The 18,999-nt window shown below is 47.8% G+C and overlaps 1 protein-coding gene across 2 annotated transcripts in view; it reads right to left on the reverse strand.

Moving 5' to 3' along the window:
* Positions 1-2,319: 2,319 nt before the first annotated feature.
* Positions 2,320-18,999, reverse strand: part of CHST11 (carbohydrate sulfotransferase 11) — a 278,013-nt gene continuing 261,333 nt past the window's right edge. For both annotated transcript variants that reach the window (XM_066356172.1, XM_066356163.1), the window contains exon 3: positions 2,320-7,430. In XM_066356172.1, the coding sequence (XP_066212269.1) occupies positions 6,576-7,430 (855 nt within the window). In that variant the 3' untranslated portion in view covers positions 2,320-6,575. The remainder of the gene's footprint in view (positions 7,431-18,999) is intronic.

The following is an 18,999-nucleotide window of genomic DNA, read 5'->3' on the forward strand; positions in this document are numbered from 1 at the left end:
CCAAGGAAGTCCACAAGACCTTTACAGGGAAAAGAGGCTCAGTGGGGCCTCAGGCCATTTGATCCTAACATCTCTGCTTCATTGACTGTAGATATGAGTGTTCAGTACACAAAACATTTTTAAGGCACTCATTTAAAAAAACATGAAAACCACAAATATAGCTCAATTTTTTCATTTTGCAGATGAGGACACTGAGGCCCAAATGATACCTCTAGGTTACAAACAACTCCTTGATGGAAGAACTGGGGCTGGTGAGACCTCAAGGTTCTCGTTCATCTCAGCTCTGGCGCCGTTCAGCTGTTACTGTTGTCTTTAGGTCAGAGGAAGAGACTGAGCCAGTGCTTGTGAACCGTTCTCAGCCAGCGACGTATTCGGAATAAGTAGGCTGCTTCCATTGGATTGTCTAGCTACAGCCTGTCAGGATGTGAAGATGAGGCTGGTGCTCGGAGAGGATTATAGGATGGGGAAAAGGTTGTTTGTTTTATTTGCATGTCAGTTTTGCTAGAATGTCCCTTTTTTGTTTTATACTGGAAATGGCCATCATCTTAGAGCCGAGATGTCTATCTGATAAGCTCTGTAGAATGAGTGTACACAGACCCGCCTTCTACTTCCTGTGAGTCATCCAAGACCTTGGGGATACAGAAGCCAGGGCAGGAGTGGGGCCACCTGCTGTCAAAGCTCAGAACTGCACCCCAGGAGGGAATTCTCTAGAGTTCATTTCTGCCCCTCACTTCATGTCTCAAATGCATTCTCGGCCGCAGGTTCCTGGTCTTTTTGGATAACATGACTTTTTGAGAAAATGTTTGAAATTACTTTGGGGGCTGACACAGAATTGCCAATCTTTTATTTTCTCATAGCAATAAACACCGACCCTTATGAAAATTATTTGAATACCAAAAATGAAAAAAAGACGTAACTTGAGAAAGCTCTTCCAAAGAAAGGACACGTTGGCACTGTACACTAATCCTTCCGCTTGGTGCTGTTTTTGTTCACTTGGTGGTGGATCAATACTGACCCCACCCTGGCCTGGCCTTGGCAATGATCCAGCCACAGGCTCCTCGGTGTCTGTAGCTTCTGACGGCCCAGACAGCGGACACCTGTGGCAACGTGGAAATACCGACTGATTAGCTGGCCACTTGACAAGAGGGCATTCCAGTCTCACTCCCCGGGGAGGAACTGAAGCTGGAGATGTCCTCATCCAGCCTTTCTTCCCCCCTGACATTTACAGTGTCCCAGATGGGACAAAGTTATAACCACTCCCTGCATTAAAAAGGAAGTGCACTGTCCATCAATGTAAGACAACTAAGCTCCATGGTGTGGACATTCCCCATCCATATGGGACCAGAACCGGGACAGTAATGACAGCAGGCATGGGTGGGAGCCAGGCCACGTGGTGATGAGAACCAGTCGGTGAGTGGACACCTTATAAACCCTATCTGGTATGGCTGAAATATGAAATATATTTTCTGATCCAATATTCTCATGTTAAAAGTTTAGATAATACATTTAAAGAAATTAAGACATAATAGAACAGAGAAACAACTTTGATTTCTTTTTTAGCAAAATATTAAAAAGTCATTTTTATCAATGAAGCTAAAAAATGCCCAACAGAGCTGAAAAGCAGCTTTATGGGGGACATTCAGAACAGAAATGGATTAAAATTTTTTCCATTGATCTGAGAGAGAGGGAGAGGGAGGGAAGGAGAAGCATCAACTCGTCATTTCACTTACTTGTTCCATGAAGTTGTGGACTCATTGCTCCTCACACACGCCCTGACTGGGGGTTGGACCTGAGACCTCTGGCACGCTGGGTGGATGCTTTATACACTGAGCCACCCAGCCAGGGCAGAAAAGGAATGAGTTTAGAATTGGGAAATTGGTCTACAACTTCTGGACTATAGGACGTCATTTGGAGAAGTATGTCGTTTAGTGCCCAAAGCAGGCACATTGACCCAGGTCTGTATGCCAGCTCTCTCACCAAAGCCACTTAACCTTTTGGAGTCTGTTTCCTTATTTTTCACGTGGCTGGTAAGGCGGCATGGTCATGATGGGCCATCTATCACATACTCTACAGAGTTTATAGACAAAACAGAGAATGAAGAAAGCCTGCATTCATGCACCAACACAGAAGGGTCTGGTCTGTGGTGGTCTTTGCGGTGGCCAAACTACCGACAGGTCCGCATCTCGCCCTCCATTCTTCGCTGCACACCAGCAGGACCCCCCACATGCTGAGGAGCACAGCCCCCCCACCCCTGCAGTCTGCTGTCAGTGAGCCATGAACAAACCATACACAGAGAGAAGCTTCTTTTTTTCTTCAATTTAATTGAAGTTACTTAGAAAAATAATCAGGCTTGAATGGCTTTTCCTGGAGGAAGGTTCACGAACATTTCACGCTTCTGTTGGCAATGTGGAATTCAGCTTTCTTGAACAGTACAGTAAAATACAAGAAATTTTCTACAACAAGCCCTCTAATGCATACAAATATGTAAAAAAAAAAATCACACTCCACAGAGATGTTAAATTGTATGTCCATATGCCAGCTGAGCATGCTCATAAGAAAACAGCACGGGCAGCCCCTCTGTACCTGACAAAGAGTAGCAGACTGAAGTGCGCCCGTTAATGGCCAACAGTCATGCTGGTTGTAGAAGGTCCTGTTGCCTGTTCATAGGGTCCAGTCGGTTGTGATGGGAAAAGGCTGGAGGAAATGCTGGTTGTAAGACCGGGGGTGGGGGGGAGTGATGAGGTCAGTCCTGCTGACATAGGGGTGGGAAAGATTCTGCTCCCAGGATTGCAAGAATGGGGCCCTTCTACCGTGTGTGTGTGTGTGTGGGTGGGGGGTAGGGGGTGGGGGGTGTAGGGAAGGACTGGCTGAGAGATGTGCTCTGAGCATCAGCCGCCAGGGACAGAGTCTCTTGGCTTCTTGCCAGGGTAGGACAGGGACTTTTGCAATCACTTCCTCAACACTGGCCCAGACCCTACCAGCTAAGTATGCTAGGGACTTGCTTTTGTAACGGGAATTTTCTACAAGCAGGATTCAGACCCTTGTGCTTCCGTGGCTTTGCCACCAGGAGGACGGGTCCCACTGAAGTTTCCACTGTCCACTGCTCTCCCGTGGCATCCAGATCCTGAACAAGCAGGACGGTGACGCTCACTGGGTGGACACGTAGGAAGGAAGGTCCCCTCTGAGATGCCACGGGTCAGCAGACTGCCCTTCTTCCCAGACCAGCTGGGGAGGCAGAGGTTCCAACACTGTGGCTAATATTCTAGTTTTCCAAACAAGGGATGAAGGTAAGCAGGAATGTCCTTGTAAATACTACCCTGACTGCACCTGGTTTGAAAACACAGCAGCACCCTGGAAAAGTGGCTCGGGGACAGGACATCCGCCGGTGCTTTTCTCCAGCTAAGCATGCGATAGAAAGCGTTTTCAAACGGCTTTCTTTCCAAAGACACAAATGTTTGTTTTCCAGGTACACTTTCACCCATGAATTCTTTCTGACCAAGACACAGAATACTTTCTACATTCTGCAAAAACAGTTGAGTCAATTAAAAACATTTTTTATACCACTAGAAAATAAAACACGAATACAAAATGAAACATGAGGAGAAAGAGTCCTCTCGTTGCAGAACCATACTGATTGATTACCCCGAGGGACAAAATTTTAGAGAGAGAAAACGAATGAGAGAAGGTGATCGGCACACAGCGCTGAGCTTGCTCACATAGCTGATCAAAGACAGACATGGAAATGCAAAACTCAGGAAATCTCAGTGAATTTCTACTTAAAAACCAAAAAGCACACAGTGAACAATTCCAAACTATGGAACTGAAGAAGCACACTCATCAGAGTTGAGCTCACTATGCTTGCATTGAGCAACCTAAGGCTTGAGGCGTAGGGGGACCACTGTGGCCTTAGAGCCCCCCTTCCTTCTGTCTACACCACCCAAAACTTTCCGCCATCCTCGGGAGGGATAAAAATCGTTGTCTGTGGTAGAATCCAGGATTAGAACCATTGCAGGTAAGTAAAAGTTGAATTCATTTGATAAAGTACCTCTGTTGCTTGGACACTGTGGTGCTGTTTTATTTATTTTTTTGTTTGGTGTTGGTTTTATCTTTTGGAGGGGGTATGAGAGGCAGTTTTTTATCCTTGAAGACCTCAGATGGACTAAATCAAACTAACCAAAGCATGCTCCGAGGAACACTTGCTCTGTGAGATGATCTGCAAAACAGGGTATGCTGGTCGTTAAGCCTGGGAAATGCTTCCGACTCAACGACACCCGCGGGGATTCACAATGCACAACACACATTCAAGGCCCTGAAAAGGCCCACAGAGAGGAAACTGACTTCACTTTCTGGCCATGGACATGTGACCACAAAACTCTTATTTTGCCTCACAAGGACTCAACATCCCCTAGAACCCGTGTTCTGAAGAGTGCATATAAAAATGCCAGGCAACGTGTTTTATCAGCAGAAGCCCTATTTCTGAGGACAGTCCCCTCTGTCTGGAAATAAGGTCCAGACTCCTAATTCCAGGGACGGCAACGATTCTCACTCTACTTGGTGAAACATGTTGCATAAATCTCTATCCATCCAGGGTAGAGTCCCTCCCTGCGCCCTTCGCAAGGGAGAGAGCTTGGAAAAAGGGACACAGCATTTATAAATAGCTCTGGCCACCTTCTCCAGCGCACACCTCACTCACATTCAATAAAATAATTTTCTCCGTGAGATGTGGCAGCTGCTGCTCACTGAGCGGGGCTCTGAGCTTTACCATACCATTTTAATAGTTTCTGTGAATAAATTATTCATTTTTTTGTTTGTTTTAGAATATTTTTCTCACCCCTTGGCTATATACTGCATCAAACAAAACAAAACAAAACAACCAAAAAGCAAAACTTACCCATACCCAATCCCACCCCGCCCCCTATTATTAGAACTATTATTATTATTATTTTTATTATTATATATACAGTATCTGCAACCAACTCATTCACTAATTGTAAAGAGGGATGTGGCTCAAACTTCAACCGAGGCATGGGAAATGGCTGGAATGAGGAGGAGCGTGTGCAGGTGTTACTTAGCAAAGAAGAGGAAGTGAATGTTTTCAGCCTTCCAAAGGAAAGGGGGCATAAATTACCAGCACGGAAGGCTGTCCTTGCTGCTCATGCACGGCGGTCTCGTAGCCTTCGCAGGACTTGAGAGCAGGCATGCAAGTGCCTGTGTGTACCAAGAGTCCACCCCTGACCTTCGTGGGGGTAGAAACACCAGAATGTTGCAAGTACCCGAGTGTAGGAATTCTGCCAAGGTGTTATGTGTGTGGGAAGAGTAAAAAACAACACTTCTATATGGAGATGTGGCTGCTGGGCTGGAGATGAAGGAGGAGGCACTGGATGCCACTCAAGCTTCCCTTCCCTCACCCAAAGCAGACATCACTAATCAATCACAACGCTGTGCCTGATAAAGCTGGAGTTTAAAGGCAGACACTACCAATAAATTAGAGCAGGCACATGAGAGGAAACATTTTTGTCATCTTTTGTGTTGAGTATTGAGCTTGGATTACTCACCAAGTTCAATGGTCTGCTCCAAGCACGTGGTTTTCAAATTTGGGTCATAGACAAATGCAAATTTGTAGGGGTCCCAGACCTGCTTATGAACAGTGCAAACCTCATCTGAAGTCTAAACTATGGGGGGGGGGAGTGCTAATTGTCAAGCTGGATACTTTGTGTCTATTTAAAAAGCTTCCTGAGGGCTGAGACTACTGGTTTTATTCAATGCTCCACCTACAGGGCCTAGAATGAGGCCCAGCACATAGTAGTTGCTCGATAAACACTTGTTGACTAGAAGGAACAGCCGCTTCACTTTCATCACCACTGGCACTGCCAGTTAAAAATTTCTTTAGAGAAGTCTATTCTATCCAATGACTAATTCTGGTGAAGAAAAAAAAAGAAGCTACAATCAGCTCTTTCCTTGGATTTAAAAAAAAAGCCACATTTCTTTAGGGCAAGGGACTTTGGGGTTGATTGAAAATCAGTTTGGAATTAGTCCCTTGCAAAGGTGCCTCTTTCCATTAATTTCTAGCAGAATTTCAAGCATGGTGGCATCCATGCTCATCACAGTGGCTGTTATGACACAGTGAGTCTGTGAGTGGTGAGTGAGAACATTCACGCCCTCAAATGAGCTAGAGCAAGCGCAGAATGAAACATAGATTTCTTATGCAGAAACATTAGAATCTTGATGCCACAAAAAGAAATCTATACAGAGACTATGCTTAAATAACTATAAATAATATTAATTAGAATTTATGGAATGCACAATTCATGGAATTCACCAGAACCCAAGGAAAACCTTTGAGACAGTGTTGCAGTATTCATGTCTAAAAAAACAGGGACACCCACCCTATTCCCCTGAAAAGAAAGCTGTCCTTCCCTCCTAAGGGTTTTAAATAATTCTCACTATGCTGCAAGCAGCATTATCCCCAAAGAAATATTAATTTACAAAATAACCCAATATTCATATAATTCTTTTGACAAATAAAAATCTTAAATTAAAAAGCATGATTCTCTCCCTCACCCCCGCCCTCCCCTTTATTCCAATTTCAGGTAGCTTGGCACTGAGTAATTGAACATTAAAAAATCGAGTTTGTAGACTTCGTACAGCTGCGTTTGGTGCTCTGAGCTGATGTTCTGGAAGAACTCTGTGGTCATCTCGTCAGTAGTTCTTGTGGACTTGGCGTAGGTGGGGAACTTCAGGTAGCTGCCCACCCCCGCCAGCTGCAGGACGTAATTAGAATCCTCCTCCAGCGTCTCGTACTTGCCCACGAGGTCGTAGTGGATGTGGCACGGGTGGCAGAGCGAGTAGACGGTCTGCCAGTGCTCGTTGAAGGGCTCCTCGCGCTGGGTGTGCGGGTCGATGAGATAGGCCACAAACTCCTCGAACTTGACGTCGTCCCCCTTGCGCAGGGCCTCCTGGGTGGCGTTCTTGCGCTGGCGCTTGATGATCTTGGTGCCGTAACGTTTGTGGAAGGACGTGTTGTACTTCTGGGTGAACTTGTTGCGGTAGGCCGACACCAGCCTCTCGAAGGGCTCGCGGACGAACAGGAACTTCATGTAGCTTTTCAAGCGGTGGTTGATTTCTGGGATGCTGTACTGGTTCAGGGTCTTCAGGTTGGCCGACACGTGCGCCTCGTTGGCCGGGATCTCCATGGGGTCGCTGTACTTCCCCCGCCCCGTCAGGACCATCATGAGCCGCTTCCAGTTGGTGCAGGCCACCTTGGGCACGTAGCAGTAGATGAGCTCGTGGTCCTCATCCACCACCAGGTGCTTCAGGTCATTGGGCGTCAGCACCCGCCGCTTGCGGCTCACAGCGCTGTTGGCCCGGCATGTGTCTGTGACCTGGTCCCGCCTCATCTGGTGCAGGACCGCCGTGTTGGAGAGCTCCAGCTGCAGAGGGGACACAAGAGGAATACAAATCAAATACCTGTGTGGGATGTTTCCACCTGGCCATATCCAAAACCACAATGGCCGCTGCAGGCCACCAAGGCAGTCAATGTGGCCAAGGTCTCCACCTTTAAATCTCCATCAGCAATTTGTGTTCTTTGTTCTGCTATCCTTCCTTTGTAGAATGATACAATGATGAACTCTCTAACTATCCATCACCCTCTACATGCCTAGTATTTTACCAAAGCTACAGATACACCATTTTTCTTCTTTATACAGCAAATTTGAACTGCTGTTGATTTATTTAATACCAAGTGCCTGTCATTGTGCACAGCAACATGCTGCCAGGCCCTGGGGATGTGGTAAGAAAACAGTACAATGAGGTGACTGCCCTTGTGGAGCTTCCAGTCTAGCTGGGAAGAAACAAGAAAGTGGGGCTCAGAGAGGTTCAGTTACTCGCTGGAGATAACACAGCGAGACAGAATCACTATTCAACTCAGGTCTGCCTGGCAAACAAAGCCTCCCACTTTCCGCACTACCCTGACGTCTAGCACTCCATTTTTTTGAGTGAAGCACAAAGAAAGTGTGGGAGTTTGGCATTTGATTGCTCTATTTTAATGCAAGGGGAACTGTTTTTTGTTTTTTTTTTTTTCTACAAGCCCGTCATTGTAGACATCTGTTGCTTTTTGCTTCTTCTGATACCAGTGCCTCGATTTTCCTGTTAACCTGTTCTCCACTCTCAGTTCCCTTTTCTCTCAAGCTGCTGAGCTGTGAGGATGGCACCTGGAGCTTGGAGACAGGAAGGAGGAGGTCCACATGCAGGGAGAGCTAGACCAGGAATGAAGGGTACAGAGCAGAAGCACATATGGACTGAGTCCTGGGGACATCATCTGAATATGTAGGTCCACATGTTGTTGAAAACAGACCCCCCACCACAACTCCTGGGCTTTCTTTACATTAGTTAATGCATTTACTTTGGTGTGTAAAGGCAGTTTGAGCCTGGATTCTATCATTTGTAACCAAAATATTTGGGTATTTGCATGTATTGCCTTGAGTTTTTCATCTCTGCCATGTTCTCTCATCTATTCAAACAAGTGTGCAGGTCTCACAATGTACAAGGCACTCTGTTCTGCTCCACTGGGAGATAGAACCTTTTCCTAAAGGGCTCGCAGTCTACGAGGTACCAGACCAGAGAGCTGGCAGCCTAAATTAGAGGCCAAAGGAAAGATGTATGTGTGCTCTTCTAAATCCTAAGAACAAAAGTTTCTCCCCAAAGCCCATTCACTTCCAGGCTGAACCAGTTCTCACAAACCACCAGGAATAGGAAATGGGAGACCATTCCACCTTGGTGTGCCTGCATCTTCGTCTCCTATATCCAGAAACTTTCACGGATGGCGACATCCTATTGCTGCAGGTCAGCCCTACGCCATGGAATTCAATCAATATATATTTTGAATAGGAAAACTTGGACTTTTGCATTTTCTGACTTCTTAGCAGATATATTTCTCAACATAAGAGGAACATTCATACCATTTAAAACAACAGTGCACGGTCCTAAAGGAAACAGAAGGACCAAGAAGGAGAAAGGGACCGTTAATTTTGGCCATTTGACTCGTGATAGGCAGTGTTGAAGGCAATAAATGACTAAAGGAGCAGAGAAACAAGAAGATTCTCCCCGCCCCCCACCTTTTGCCAGTTCTTTTCAGCTGGAGACAATTCTCTGGCCCTCTGAATCCCCAGGGAGGTAGCGTGTCAGTTAATACTGCATTCAGGACCACAAAGCCATGAAAAATGGAAACGACACCACCGTATCATTTGCCGTCCAATTGTAGACAAAGAAAATAACTCAGCAGGGCTTTGAAATGTGGTATTTGCAGTTTCTTTCTCTTCCATTTCCTTCTCTTCCAGGGCAGTTGAGGTGGCAAATGGTGCACCTGTCGCAGTGAGGCACCACGCTTTCCCTCAGGAGGGCTGCAGGGCGTGGGGCCAGGGAAGAAGCACGTACTCCGTGAGACACAGCTTGGCTCCTTCTTGAAACAAGTTTATTTTTAACAAACTATTCCATTTTTTTTTTGTATTTTTCTGAGGTGAGAAGCGGGAGGCAGACAGGCAGACTCCCGCATGCACCCAACTGGGATCCACCTGGCATGCCCCCCAGGGGGCGATGCTCTGCCCATCTGGGGCATTGCTCTGTTGCAACGGGAGCCATTCTAGCGCCCAAGGCAGAGGCCATGGAGCCATCCTCAGCGCCCGGGCCAACTTTGCTCCAATGGAGCCTTGGCTGCGGGAGGGGAAGAGAGAGACAGAGAGGAAGGAGAGGGGGAGGGGTGGAGAAGCAGATGGGCGCTTCTCCTATGTGCCCTGGCCGGGAATCGAACCCGGGACTTCCACACACTGGGCCGACGCTCTACCACTGAGCAACCGGCAGGGCTTCCAATTGTTTTTAAATTTTTAACTTATTTTAAAACAATTTCAGACTAGTGTTGATTTAACTTATTAAAAATAGAGTGTTGCTTAAAATACACAAAGATGAAAGTAGGTATACATGATAGAAACAAATGTAAACATTGACACGAGTGATGTGAACCTGGGGGATGATGTTGTTTTATTGGAACTGAAGCCCTGCTTGAAATGTGTCAGGTGCCTGCTGTCTGCTCTGGCCAGAGTCCTCGCCATGGGATATATTCCTCTGTGCCATGCGGGGACTCCGTTTCCCCAGCACTTTCTCATTTCCAGTTACTGCGAAACCCAGCACCCTGTACCATCACAGGACCTCTACTCGGTACAAACTCATCATTTGTCTGTTTCTCTGCTCATCTCTAATTAGCCCAAGACAGTGATTTTCCAACCATTTTTTAATCTCATGGTGCACATAAATTAATTACTAAAACTCTGCGGCATGCCAAAAAATATATTTTTTGCTGATCTGACAAAAAAAAAATAGGTATGATTTTGATTCATTCACACCAGATGGCTAAAGGGAAAAGAGGTCAGTGCCCTTCACTAAATCATCAGGTATTGTTTGTTTCAAAAATTCTTGCAGCACAAGACAATAAAATCACCCAAGACAATAAAAGTGGACCCACAAGGTGCCACCAAGACCGTCGATGGACATATGCACCATGACTTCACATGGAAGGACCAGGCAGCTTATCAGAGGTGGCCCTGACAATCCGGAAATGCTTTGATTAGCTTTTCAAAAGATTATCATCAAAATAAATATACAAAATTTATACAATTCTCACATAGAACTCCAGACCCCTGGAAGTTTTATCTGTGGGCCCCTGACCCTTGGTTTAAGAAACCTGGGTAAGAGGAGCCCTGGACGGGTGAGAGGGAAGAGCGGAAAGAGAGGGATTCTTCGTCATCCTGCCAAAATGGGGCAGGAGAGATTTCTGATAGCAGCCCAGGCTATTCCGGAAATCTCCACGTTCGTTATTAGGACCAACAGCATGTTACAAATCACAGGTAAATGAATTTTTAACCTTAAAAAATGCAAATCTGATCAAGTCACTTCCACACTGGTTCCTAAGCAGGGCTCATAGGAAGCTTTTGTAACAGTAACAACTCTTCAGCAACGAACAAGTTCCCTGAGTATCAGTTCAGGAACTACCCAAGGGACCCACAGCTACGGGACAACAGGAAGACAAGGGCATGAAGAGGACTCATTGATGCAGAACAGTTCACTCCCTTGCTGCTGAAAGAGGACACCTGTCTTTTCCAGTCACATTTTTATCAATTTCACAAAGCAGAGGTTTGTTGATCTGATAATTATCTGAGCTCTGAGGCCAATTTCTTTCCTCTTTCACTCCCTTTCTCTCCTATTTCTTTTTTTCATTCTCAAAGGTATTTGAAACAACCATAACAAAAGACAGATGTGCCGTATAAAATTAAAATAGGAAAAAATAAACATACTAAAAATATACTAACTACAATGTCTGTGCTTAAGGAACTCATTTGGTTGTGAGTTTCCTAGTAGCAAGGGCAAAAGGGGAAATGTGATTAAATCTTGTTCTTGTGCTCAGAAAGGAGAAGTATTCCAAATACTTGGGGCAGAAAATGTAGGAGATTTTAAGCAACTCAGAAATTTTACTCAGGAGGGAGAGTCTCAGATACTGTTTGCTCACGCTGGAGTTGCTTATCCTGGCTGATTGTATACCAACGTCACCATTCCCCACCCCCTGAGGTCCACAGAATGTTCCAGCATTTACAGAACACTTCCATATACACCATCTCATTAAAGAAATCTCTGGGACTTCTCCTGAGCCTTATAAAGGAAGGTTTATCTTTAATAGACCAGCCCGTATTCCCAACTACATAACATCTGGGATGGAGGGGGCTGCCTACAACCAGATGTTAATATTTCATGTTAGTGGCTTTCAGCTGTCCGCACATATGGACCTACCTGGAGGGCTTGTTAGATACAGTTTACTGGGTGCCACCCTGAGTTTCTGACTTAGGGACAGGGCCCGAGAGTTTGCATTTCTAGCAAGTTCCCAAGTGTGCTAGTTTGCTCAGTCAACCATATCAAAATACCACACACACGGGGTGGCTTCAACAGCAGACGCTGATTTTCCTCTCGGCTCTGGAAGTGTGGGGCAGGGTTGGCCTCCTCCGGCCCCTCTCCTTGGCTCGCATATATATATATGTCCGCCTCCTTGCTACCTCTCTGCGCAATGTCCTTCTGCGCACATTTGTGCTCTTCTTATAAGGACACCAGTCCTACTAAGGCAGGGGAGTGGGAAGCTAGGAAAATTCCTTGGCAAGTAGAATGGGGAAACTGAGATAGATAGGTGAACAAACTAACCAAGCAATTTACAGCCAGGTCACTTTCCAAGAATTAACATCTAGGCCTCGGCTTGTATTTCAGCTGCAGGCCCGAAAAAGCAGCAGGTGGATGACCAGGTGGGTGACGCCAGGACCAGCTACAGGGAATAATACTCCCTGCCCAGGCGCTGACCAATCAGCAGAGACCACGACCCTGAAAGGGCACTCATAGAAAAGCTGATGAGTATTCTATTGAGATCTCCTCTAAGAACTCCTCTAAACTCCCAGAGCATACTGGGAGCAGATCCCCCCCCCCCCCCCGGGCCACAGGCTGTATCTCCTGAACTCTAAGGGACCCCATGAGACTTGCAACCTGGGAAGCAATGGGCAGTGGCAGCTCGTTCTGGGCTCACCCCCTGAACCTGTCTCCAAGGCCCCTTTTCTCTAACTGCCCAGTGAGCCAAAGCAGCCTAGGCTCTCCTGTTGCTTCTTTTATCCGAACCCCTTCCCTGTTTCACTGTCCCCAGCTTTAATAAACGTACTCTTTCAAAAATCACCTGGACTCGTGTTAAGAAATCTTTCCTGCACGAAGTCAAGACTCGACACACTACTGGCCAGCCCTAGGCAGACCCGAAAGGCCAGGCCCCCTTTCCAGTGACACTACTGGATTAGGGACCACCCTGATGGTCACAATTAAGTCACCTCTCGAAAGGCCCCATCTCCAAATCCAGTTACACTGGAAGATGCTGGGGGAACGGGACTTCAACATACGAGTTTGGGGTTGCGGGGCACCCATCCCACCAGGTGAGGCTGACGCAGCGGGCCTGGGGGCCACACTTTGAGAACCGCAGCATTACACGCTGAGGAAATGACTGTGATGTAACACTTCTCACCCGTTTACACAGCTATTCTTAATTACAGAACATGGAACCCAGGTTCGTTGTCCGCTGCCAAGAGTCTCCTAGATCTGCCTCCAGGTCCAGCCTCCACTCCCCCATCTCCCTTTTATCTCCCCAAAGTATAAATTAGGCCAGAGCAAGGGCTGATTCGAGGAAACTGTGAACATGGCTACAGGCTCGGGGCTGTGTCCTGCCTTCTCGTTTAGATGTCTATTTTTAGTTTGGACATTTCTTAAAAGGCCTCTATAATTAGTTTAAGTACCAAACTTAGAGGCTGTTTGAAAAAGTCTTTAAAACTTCGCTGTTTCATCTTACATGGAAGAAAAGCTGATTTCTCTTAAATTAAAACATCTTCTGCACTGTTTACAATTTCTCCCAGACACAAGAACTCAAACGGATGGAGGAGCAGCCAGAGGAAAAGGTAAATTCGGAGGCATCAAGGGAGGGGGCTTGGCGAAATCTGCTATTAACAACAGTGAGCTTGGGCCCAGCCTGTGTCTCCATTTGAAACTCTTACTACAAAACCCCTCCCAACATTTCAGTTGTACTATCATCCTGTCAATTTTAGAATGGGGGGGGGGGGAGGGGGAGAGGAAGACTTGAAGATATTTCTTTCTGGTACAGAAATTTCTAAACTTTCATGAAGAGAGCAAGTCATGACGCATCACTGGCGAAACCACGCCACAGCACAAAAGGGTACATACAAGTATACTAGCCACATTTATTGAGCACTTACTATGTTCGGGCCACTGTTAATCCTCACACTCTAGGACATCATTAGCATTCGAGATAACATTACTATTCCCAATTTACGGATGGGAAAACCAAGGGAGAGGGAAAAGAAGTGACTTGCTCAAGCTCAGGGAGCTAGAAACGGGGGCCTGGGGTTCAAATCCAGGCAGCCCATATTCTGAGACCACTCATTGTGCAGCCTCCCAGGGTCCACAGACTCACCTGGGAGTCACTAGCTCCGGGCCAGCTTCTGGAATTGTGGGTCTCAACCCTGGTTGCTCACTGGGATCACTGCAGAGCTTTAACCCCCCCTCCCCATGAGGCCTGGGGCCATCTCAGAGATCTGATGGACTTGCTCTAGGTGAGAGCTCAGCTCCTGGGGACTCTAAAGCTGCCCAGGTGGAAGCCTTAGGGGCTCCAAAGGCTATATAAATTAAAGCACAGGCTGGATTCGGGCAGTGACCTGCATGGAATCTTGGGCAAGTTTCATCTTCCTGGTCCTCAGATTTAATGGAAGGGACTTCCCATTCAGTAAGGCCAGAGGTCAAAGGTCTAGAGAGTCACCGGTCTCAGACGTCTTTGAGTGTGTCCATAGGGAACCCCTGGGGATTATAGAATGTTTAAAATCAACTTTCATGTTTAGAAAAGAAAGGAGAAAAATATTGGGCCTTTAAAGAGGAATCCTGGTCTGAGCCTGCTGCAAAACTTCAACAGTTTAGGAAAGAAATGATTCCATGTTAGCTGCCGTGAACATTGCCAGGGAAACTGGTTTCTCAGGATTTGAACTTGTCATAAGGGAAACATCTGTTTGATCACAAGGATGGAATCTCTGCCGCTTTTCCTACCTTTCCAAAGCAAATGGTAGGAAAAGGCACAATGGATGGAAGGCATTTTGAGTCCTAGAAGGTGAGGTAGGGTTGCAGGACATGCTGGGCGACCCAGGGCCGGCCGCTGACCAGCTCAGCGGACAAGGTGAGCTAAGGCTCTGAGCTGCGTTTTCACCTTGGGAAAAGTGCGTTTTCACTTGTGGGCAGAAAAAAGTGAGTAGAGGGCTCTTTTAGGCTTGTGGTTAAAGTACTTTTTTAAAAATTGATTGTAATTTACTGTGTTTACATAGATTCAAGTGACCCCCCCACCCCCGTGTTCCCTCAACATCCCCCTTGCCTTCCTCCCCCAACGCCCTCCCCCCTTCCCTCCAGGATTTGCTTTTCTGCTCTCTATAACGCTGTGTTATGTGTACAGAGTTTCAGCAATCTCTTTTCCTTCTCTGATCCCATCCTCTCCTCCCCTTTCCCTCCGTCCGCTTTTGTATGCAGGGTTTACATCTGGTGATGGTGATTAGGGTCACAGACTCAAATGCCCTCCTGAGGCAGCAGGGAGTGAGTACCTGGGCCACTGGAAGGCGGGGAGATGCCCCTAAAATCTCCCCACGTAGTCATGCGGGAATAGGGTCCTGGTCTTTTAAGATCTTTCCGTTTGTCGGAGAGAAGCCAGAAAACCAGATTGTATGCGTAATCTCTTCATTCTTACATGTTAGCTACAATGAAAAAATATATATTTTCTTGAATAGTGTGAGCCAAGTTACACTTAGTGGGGCTGGGTGTGCCTGTGGGCCACCAGCTGGCGCCCTCGGCCAGGCATCTGAGGAAGGCAGGCAGGAAAGAAGGGGCCCTCTTGGAGCCTGCAGCCCAGGGGCCATGCCCAGTTACTGGAACCAGTAGGCAGTTGCGGGGAGGGGAACTGGGCAGACTAGCTAGACTGCAGGAGTCCCCGAATGCAACCAGGAGAGCTAACAGTCAGCAATCGTTACTGAGAGAGACCCCTGGAACCTCTCAGCTCTCTCCATCCCTGCTTCACCTTTCTCTGAATACTTTTTCCGTCTAACACTCATCCTAATTTCCACCCTTCTTCTGCGTGTGTCTCCCTTCTAGAGGGTAATCTCTGAGAGGGCAGGTGGTTTCACTTTTTTGTTTGCTTTTGTATCACCAGCACAGGGCACCTCCTGCACGCTTCAAGCTTTGTCGAAGGAATGAATACATGTGTGAATGGATGACTTGGGATTTTAAGGCTCCATTTTGGCTGATGAGGCTGCTCCTTCGTGATGTGTGCCAGAAGCCCTCTGTGGGAAGATGGGGTGGGGCTGTTGGCATGGGCACCAGAGAGCCCATGCAGCCTCATCAGCCGAGTGGGAGGCAGCTGGGCCCTTGCTGTGGGGTGGAAGCGGGCTCCGGGTAGCTGCAGCAGCCTTTGATGAGGGGGAAACTGGTACTTCCCACCGGTCTGGGGAGGCCAGGAAACAGGAGGAGGGGACCGGTGAGAGAGGGTGCTGGCGCCAAGGGCTGCCGGGGAGGGTTTGGTGTGGGGTGTGTGCTGCCAGGGCTCCCTTTCGGCTCAGCCAGGTGCGGAGAGAAGGCCTCATTTCTGTCTCAGATCAGCTATTTGGGCTTCCGGAGGCCTAGGCAGGGTGTAGGAGGAGCAAAGGAATAGGGATGGGGAGGCTGCCAAGCTAGACTGGCTTCTGATGAATGGTGGCCTAGAACAGGGACAATGGTGGGGAAGGGACGCGCTCCCGCACTGCTCGGAAGGCTGGATTTCCTGGGAAATCGGAAGTCAGAGGGTAGGCGGAATGTGCACCTGCTGGCCGATGCTGACTGCTGGCAGGGGGTTGGGGAGGGGGGTTCCCCTGCACTGCCTGGAACAGCTGACAGCGCTCCACCCAGGTGGGCCTTCCAAGGGCAGTGCTATTCCGGGGCAGGCGTAGGACTCCCCCCAGCTCCTCCTCTTGCTCTCCCCCTCCTTGGACCACCTGGTTCCACTGACTCTCTTCCTGATTCTCTTCCCAGGCTCACCAGAATGTTCTACTACTCACATTTTGACCAAAGCACTCGAACTCTTCAGTCTCAGTTTGCCCATCTGTAAAACGGGGACAAGAATAGTGTCTACTTCTCTGGGTTGTTTTGAGGATTCAATGAAAGCCCACAAGGAAAGCCCTCACATGGTGCTTGGCACGTAGTAGGCACTCAGGAAACAGTAATTCTCTTTACCGTTGTAAACATTAGAGGGTGGCTTCACAAGCGGCCAGCAGTACAGGGAGTGTGTTACTATGCCTTCCTCTGCCTCGTGGCAACTCTCAATCTTTAGTGACTCGGTGGGTCTGATTGTCCTAAGTAACTGCTCTTGAGCTCTGCCCGGGAGTGATTCTGTGGGTCTGGGGGTCCTGCGTCCCATTTTGAGAACAGCTGATGGAGCACTGTTTTTACAGGAGCAGGCTCTGAAGTTAATGTCAAACACGTCTGTCATCTGTGCAAAATGCCTGGCTCGTGGCGATTCACTATCGTGCCGACGTGGCAGACCGACAGAGGCCACCGAGGGCAACTTGGATTGGCAGCTGCTAAGCAAACTGGTGGTCTAAAGAGCCATTTCTAGATACGTGCAGATTAGCTATTAATACGTACCAGCAGACTGTACAGTCTGCATAGAATTTCAAAGCGAACCATGAACTGAGAGATATCCAAAAAGGTCATTTTACTTCTTAATCAAGTAGTAGCATGTTTCAACAATATCCCACCTCCCTATTGTTCAAAAGGTCCGCAGGGGCCACTCTCTCGGGCTTTCATTCTACAAGGAGAGGCTGAGTCAGCTCTGCAGACGGGGCTCCAGAGTCTCCTCCCAGACCGCCCAGGAGGCTCTCCCCGGCTCCCCCACCACAACCACTAACAACCTGGGGTCCCCAAGGAGCCATTTCCCCCACCGTGACCCCTCTGCCTCGAGCTGCTCCACCCTGATCACAGTTATATCACTGTGAATGGTGTGGCTTTATCTCATCTCCCTCCTCCAGGGCCTCAGGACAGGTTCTGGGTACTTCTGCACCCTCAGTGCCTGGCACTCACTCAGTGCCAGTACTTGAAGGACTTAGACGAGGGTGAATAGCCTTGTGTCTCCATGTGAATGCCTTTCCTGTGCTGAGGTTTCTTTTGTCTCAGTCACGTCTCTGCCTTTTCCCTGTTCCAAGAATGGCCCTCTTGGGAGCATAATGGAAGGCCATCGGCAAGTGCTGCAGGGGCGAACACATCTAAATTCACCTGCTGTTTGCTGAGAAAAGTACGGACTGGCTGCTTCTCAGGTCGTGTCTGGGGATGTCGTACAAACACACATCACAAACCATACATGATGTCATGGACTTCCACCTGGGGCCCAGAGATGAATAAGACACCTCAAGTTAATGACATCAGAGGTGCAAATACTCTTGGTCTGCAGAGCTTTCGAGGGATTTCACAGCCCCAGAGGCCTTGGAACTCTGAGTCTGGAGTTGGAAAATGCCTTTGCGATCATCCGATACCATGTTCTGATTTTTAAATGGCAGAACTGAGCCCAGAGATGAGAGCTCACCCACCCAGCACCAGGAGCAGCAGACCTGGCACTGGGCCCTGTCTTCTGCGCTCCTGTCAGTGCTGCTGCCCTGGGTCTTGGAAAGAGAACTGTCTCATTCCATCGTCCCAGCTGCCCTTGTCGATGGCACAGAGATGGATTCGAGGACAGAGTGAGGAGTGGGCCAGCCCAAGTGCCCTCTGTGCGGTGCTAAAACATCTCTGTGAGGTGCAGAAAACATCCATGCTACCTTCTACCAACCTCAGGGGAGTATTTGGGTGGCACATGTGGAGTCTTGAGCATTGGAAATTCTGAAAGCAAACAGGAGCCAGTGACCTCTTTCATTATCCAGACAGGACTGGGCATAGCTCCCCTGCCCCTGCTGGGGCTCTCATTAAAAAGTGAAGCAAGAACTGGGAATAGTCTTGACAATTTTATTTTTCAAAAGAATAGTGACTCTGTTAGGGCCAGTGATTGCAGGATAGAATTTTTTATAGAAAACCAGTGTCTCTCTAATCCCATAAAATAGGTACTGAATAAATATTGGGAGCATTTGGTTTCTCACCCTGCCGAGGAAGTCCCGGATTCTGCTGAATTGACCTGACATAGGGGTCAGCGGTCAAACAGGTGCATCTGGACATAAATTCTGACCACACCCCTGACTAGTCACATGACCTAGGGGCAGTCATTTCTACCCTCCCAGCCTCAGTTACCTCATCTGTAAGGTGAGGGTGGACAGTAGCACACATGTCACAGGCTGTCATGAGGTTTAAAGGGATAAAGTCTGCAGAATTTCAAGCATACCC

Source organism: Saccopteryx leptura, chromosome 1 (genome assembly GCF_036850995.1).
Source record: "Saccopteryx leptura isolate mSacLep1 chromosome 1, mSacLep1_pri_phased_curated, whole genome shotgun sequence".
Classification (NCBI taxonomy): Eukaryota; Metazoa; Chordata; class Mammalia; order Chiroptera; family Emballonuridae; genus Saccopteryx; species Saccopteryx leptura.